The sequence below is a fragment of the Phocoena phocoena genome, chromosome 2 (genome assembly GCF_963924675.1).
Source record: "Phocoena phocoena chromosome 2, mPhoPho1.1, whole genome shotgun sequence".
Lineage (NCBI taxonomy): Eukaryota > Metazoa > Chordata > Mammalia > Artiodactyla > Phocoenidae > Phocoena > Phocoena phocoena.
This window is the reverse complement of record NC_089220.1, coordinates 8,378,905-8,384,442: the sequence shown is the minus strand read 5'-3', so window position 1 is coordinate 8,384,442 and position 5,538 is coordinate 8,378,905. Positions and strand designations below refer to the sequence as shown.

General features: G+C 55.0%; 1 protein-coding gene across 1 annotated transcript in view; it reads left to right on the top strand.

The window, feature by feature from the left end:
- Window positions 1-1,289, top strand: part of C2H14orf132 (chromosome 2 C14orf132 homolog) — a 4,077-nt gene extending 2,788 nt beyond the window's left edge. Inside the window, exon 2 of the mRNA XM_065871628.1 lies at window positions 1,021-1,289. Within this exon, the coding sequence (XP_065727700.1) occupies window positions 1,021-1,289 (269 nt within the window). The remainder of the gene's footprint in view (window positions 1-1,020) is intronic.
- The last annotated feature ends 4,249 nt before the right edge of the window (window positions 1,290-5,538 follow it).

Sequence of the window (5,538 nt, the reverse complement as noted above, 5' to 3'; positions counted from 1 at the left end):
CTCTCTCCCTCTCTCTCCTCTCTCTCTCTCTCTCTCTCTCCTCTCTCTCTCTCTCTCTCTCACCTCTCTTCTCTCTCTCCCTCTCTCTCTCTTCTGTCTCTCTCTCTCCCTCTCTCTCTCTCTCTCTCTCTCTCTCTCTCTCCCTCTCTCTCTCTCTCTCTCTCTCTCTCTCTCTCTCTCTCTCTCTCTCTCTCTCTCTCTCTCTCTCCCTCTCTCTCTCTCTCTCTCTCTCTCTCTCCCTCTCTCTCTCTCTCTCTCTCTCTCTCTCTCTCTCTCTCTCTCTCTCTCTCTCTCTCTCCCTCTCTCTCTCTCTCTCTCTCTCTCTCTCTCTCTCTCTCCCTCTCTCTCTCTCTCTCTCTCCCTCTCTCTCTCTCTCTCTCTCTCTCTCTCTCTCTCTCTCTCTCTCTCTCTCCTCTCTCTCTCTCTCTCTCTCTCTCTCTCCCTCTCTCTCCTCTCTCTCTCTCTCTCTCTCTCTCTCTCTCTCTCTCTCTCTCTCTCTCTCTCTCTCTCTCTCTCCCTCTCTCTCTCTCTCTCTCTCTCTCTCTCTCACACACACACACACACACACACCACACACGCACACACACAGAAAAAGATTAGAAAGGAAGATGTGAACAGCGGTTATCCCGAAGTCGTGAGGTTATGATTCTCTTTCTTTTCCTCCTCTTTTGTATTTTCTTAATGTTCTATGCTGAGCCGATATTACTTTTACAATTAGAAGAATAAAGACATTTGGCGATGTGCGCTGTCACGGAGGGGCCTGGCACTTAGAGACGGAGGGTCTGTAAGCCCCAGCGAGTTGCCGACTGGCCTTGAGATGGTCTGCTGAGCTGCTCGGGGCCTTAACCTCTTCATCTGCAAAGTGGGCACGAGTGTCTGCCTCAAAAGATTGCTGTGAATGCTAATTTTCTAGATGAAAATATGCACCGTCATTTACTTAAAAGACCCAAAGCAAAGCCCAGTTCGGTGCTGGATCTTCGAGGGGCCTGCTTGACCAGGCAGCTGCCCCTCTGCCGGCAGCCTCCCAGCTCCCGAGGGCTCTGGTTAATTCTCTCTCTCCTTCTTCTCAGCTGCCCATGATGGGAGGCGCCTTCATGGACTCGCCCAACGAGGACTTCAGCACCGAGTACTCCCTCTTTAACTCCTCCACCAACGTGCACGCGGCCTCCAACGGTCAGCCAGAGGAGCCGCCAAGGTCGTCCAACGATGCCGTCTTGCTCTGGATCGCCATCATAGCGACGCTGGGGAACATTGTCGTGGTGGGGGTGGTGTATGCCTTCACCTTCTGAGCCGCGGGAGCTCCGGGACGGCCCCCCCTGCGCTGGGCTCACAGCGGGGCACTGTCGCTGTTGGCCTCCGGCTGCGCCCGCGTTCTAGAACCAGGAGTGCTGACCAGGTGCGCGGTCTCTCCAAGGGGAGCCACCGTGCGTCTGGGATTTCACCAAGCGGCCCTGATTTCAGATACTCCAGGCTGTGGTCCAGCTGATCCAGAAAATATGGGAGCCTGGCTTCCAGCCCCCGGAGGCACGCCGGGGCAGAGCCTTCGAGGAGTAGATTGGGGAGTTCTTGAAACTGCATTCCACGAACTCGAGACCAGAGGGAGCAGCCAGTCAGTTTAAAATACAGACATGGTTGGATGATCCTTTGCTGGCACTAAATAATCACTTCTGTGTCTCGTTTTTCTGCCAGCTTACCTGAGGGCAAGGGCAGCCCTCAGAACTTGAGTGTTGCCACCCCAATCTGGTTTCCCAGTCGACCCCTCGGAATATTGATGGTGGTCACTTGAAGGGTCATGGAACGTTCCTCATTTGACTTGGAAATGGCATCTTTGTTACCAGACACCTGGCCCCTTATGAAACCCAAGGATGGGGGATTCCTGGTGACATGGATTTCAGGGTGGCAGTGATGGTGGTTTTTATCTGCTGGATGGACTTTCTCTTCTTTGTGAAAAGAGGAGAAGGTGCCTTTAAAAATTAGATCTGCCAGGCAGTTAACTCTTTAGATCACCCACTGAAGATGCTCTTCCCTCTCTGAGAAATCACGGAAGTTTAGGGATGAGGTGTGTGTACCTCATCGATTGGCGCGTGGGCGGGAGAGGGGCGTGATTTGCCTGTGGTCCCAGGGCATGTAAAAGGCAGGGGTCAGAGCAGGAGGGACATTTCCTGCCCATCAGTTCTGGGCTGTCTCTGCTCCATCTAAGCACTGTCTTGAGCAGATTCCTGCCTTCTCAGCTGCCCTGGGCAGAATGTCCCGAGGGTCTGGAAGCTGTGTGCAGGGTGGGCAGGGAGTTAAGGCACCCACACTGTACACTGGGTTTGGCTGCCGTGCAGCCTTGCACGTGTAAGTATGCACCTGCACTGCCTGAGTCAGTTCCCCACAAGCTTAAGTGGCAGCTGCTGGGGGGCTGGCAAGCCTGGGAGCCCCTCATCAGGGCCAGAGCGCTGCTGGCCTTTGGGTGCGCCCACGTGCTGGGGGCATCAGTATAGGAAAGGGCTCACTTTTCTTCATGGCGCAGTGCCCCCCTTCCTGAAACAGCTCTCCCTGTGGCCCCCAAGAGTGGAACGAGCTCAGACACGGGCTTGCTCGCCTACAAGCCAGGAGTGGCTTTCTTCTTCCTCCCTGCTCTGTACAGAAGAAAATAGATGGCATAAACTCCTCCTCTGTGGTTGAGAGACTTAAAAGACCGGTACAGAAGCCCTCATGCATACTTGGGGACAATTGCAAAAAGGCTGCATTTGTCACTGTGGTCTCAGGAGAAATGAGTGTTTTTGATAGGCAAAGGGACATCTTAATTGTCCAGAGGCAGCCGCTCGTCTGTGGGAGGTTGGCACCGAGCTGCCATGATAACAGGATTACCGGCCCACGCTGCAGACAGCGCCGGCCGCCAGCCTTATTGGCCGCATCTGTCACTGCCGCCTGGTGTCCATCCACAAGTGCTTCAGTTCAAGTGGAGGTCATGAGCACAGAGAGCTGGCGTGACCTTTGTGGAGCGGGAGAAGGGCTGTGGTACCTTTGGCCTGGACTCCTTCTGGAATCGCTGAGCGGGCCCTGCTGTCTGGAGGCAGGACCAGCCTGGAGGCGGGGCTGGATGGCAGTCATTGCGAGCACATCATTCCAGCTGCTTCTCCAGCAAACTCCTCTCCATCAAGGCCTGGCATCTGCCCCGTGAGCAAGGTCTTTCTTAGACACGCGGCTTTATGAGGGAACCCAAGGGGGGGACTCCAGAGCCAGGGTGGGGAGACAAGGTGTTTTCATGGGGGCCATCCAGCCCAAATACCCTGATTCTTTGTCTTCTGACCCCACATCCCCAGGGAGCCTGCAGCCCTGTAAGAGGCAGGTGGCAGCTCCCCGTTCTCAGATGGCCTGTGGAAATGGCTGTGGGAGAGAAGGTTCTGTGTTTGATAACAGTGGAAGGAGTGGGGAAGAGAGGAAAGGTTGGCTTTTAGCTCTAAGGAGACCACCAGCCTCCCAGGGCAGCCCTGGTGGGCCCTGTGTTCGCTGGGCATTTCTGGGCACAGAGGTCTCCCCTCTGAAGGTTTTGTTTTCCCTGACATGAAAACGGACATGTCAGTTAAATTCAACTTTCAGGTCTTTCTTTTCAGTGTCAGGACCATAGATGGTCAAGAGCTTTAAAGAGCTTCTTGTCTAAACCGTGCACCATACGGATCACAATGACTTGCCCAGGGTCAACCCATCTCCATCTCCTGTGAATTTTTTTCCACCTTCACTCAGATAGCAGCAGGGATCGATGCGCATGTTAGATTTCTAGCCAGAGTGCACTGCCCCTTCCCTCCTGCTGCAGTTGGGGTTCTGTCTTTGATGTTAAGTAAAGGCCGAGAGATCTGACATCATCGCTTGAGTCTTGTGTCCAAGCCTTGTGCCAGATTCATAGGCACAGATTTAATCCCTACGCTTACCTTAGAGCATCATTGCTCCAACACACGGTTAAAGGACCAGAAGCTCCGAGGAGCGGAATAACTTGCCCGCGGCCACACGGCAGGAAAGTGAGGCTTAAAGCCGGACTCTTTCTGGAATAACGCCATGCTGCCTTCAGTGGCTGGGTGGCGCCTCCAGGGCACATTTAAACCAGGCCCTGAGTCTCCAGAGGCCGTTTCCCGAGCTCCCACATCATGACGTGGCCTCTGCAGGTTGAAGTCTCTGACCATCCTTGGAATGGGGCATGTTCATCCCCCCTTCTCTGCCCAGGCTTTGGGGGGGTGGTCCCTGTTGCCTGCACCGCCCCCCCCCTTTAAGTTGAACTCAAGTCTCTCTGCATGGCCAGAGAAGTTCCCAGAGACCAGCTTTCTTGGGACCCATGAAGAAGGCCCTGACCCAGACCCGGAGCCTCATAGAGGGACCCACACGAGGAGTGAGGCTCATGCAGCCAGAATTGATAAGGAGAGTCATGGGATGGTCTGTGATGCAGGCTGGGCCCCAGCCCAGACTCAGGTCTTCCGCTGAGCCCCAGGGCTCTCCCGAGCAGCTGGGGATGGCTGCTCCTCTCTCGGACCCCAGCCTGGGGCTCCCGTTCTGGCTTCTCCCATGTGAGGCTGGCCCCTGAGCCCGCCCTGACTTGATGGGTCCGTGCTGAGGAAGGAGGGGTTGCCTCTTCAGTAGCTGTTCCTCAGAGAAGGGGTCCTACCATTGCTGGAATATGGACCCCTGCATGCTTCTGCATTTCCCCTCTGCCAGCCGTGGGTGTCGCACACCTGTGTGTGTTTGTGCTTCACCGCACAGACCAGCACTTGCTTTATGAGGTCATGAGTTGCAGTCCTTGGAGCTTTGGAGGAGAGGCCAGGCCAGGGGACACTTTAGCCGGGCATGTCCTAAGGGGATTCCGCCTCCTATAGGCCTTGGGAGAGTCAACCGCTCTGCCGGCCCCTGCTCTGTCTTTCCTGCCCTTTCCATGGGATTAAGTTAAGAGGCAAATGAGACTCCCTTGACCCCGTCTACCCCCCGGAGAAAGATGCTTATACTTCCTTTCAGGGGTCCCCCGGAATCTGAGGGAGAAAAGCAGGGAGGACAGGCTAGTACTACTGGCCTCGAGAGACAACAGGCCATTTTCCAGCTTGTTCTGAACGGAAGGACTCGCTGCCCGCCAACCCACTAGCATCTGTCGGAATCCCTCCCTGGAGACTGGAGACACTTGGCTGCCATCGACACTGCTGTCCGATTCCTTCCAGACAAATGGTCCTCTCCTTCTGCAGGAACTTGACCTTCCCTCATTATTAGTAGTGATATTATTAACAATGATTATTGCTGTCATTACACCCCTTCCTTGTGCTGTGTGCTGTATGTATCTCATTTACTTCTCAAATCACCCCTCGGGGACAGGAGTGAGGGTACAGAGAGGTGCACAGTCATTGTCGTCACATTTTTCTGTTGAGAAAGCGGAGGCCAGGCTGTGTGCCTAAGAATCCGTAGCCGGGGAGCTGTGGTTCAGACCCAGGTCTGCTGGCTCTGCAGGCTGGGCGGTTACCTTGCGTCTCGGTCTCCCTGTATCTGCGCACCCTCCATGATGAGCCCTCTGGGATGGAC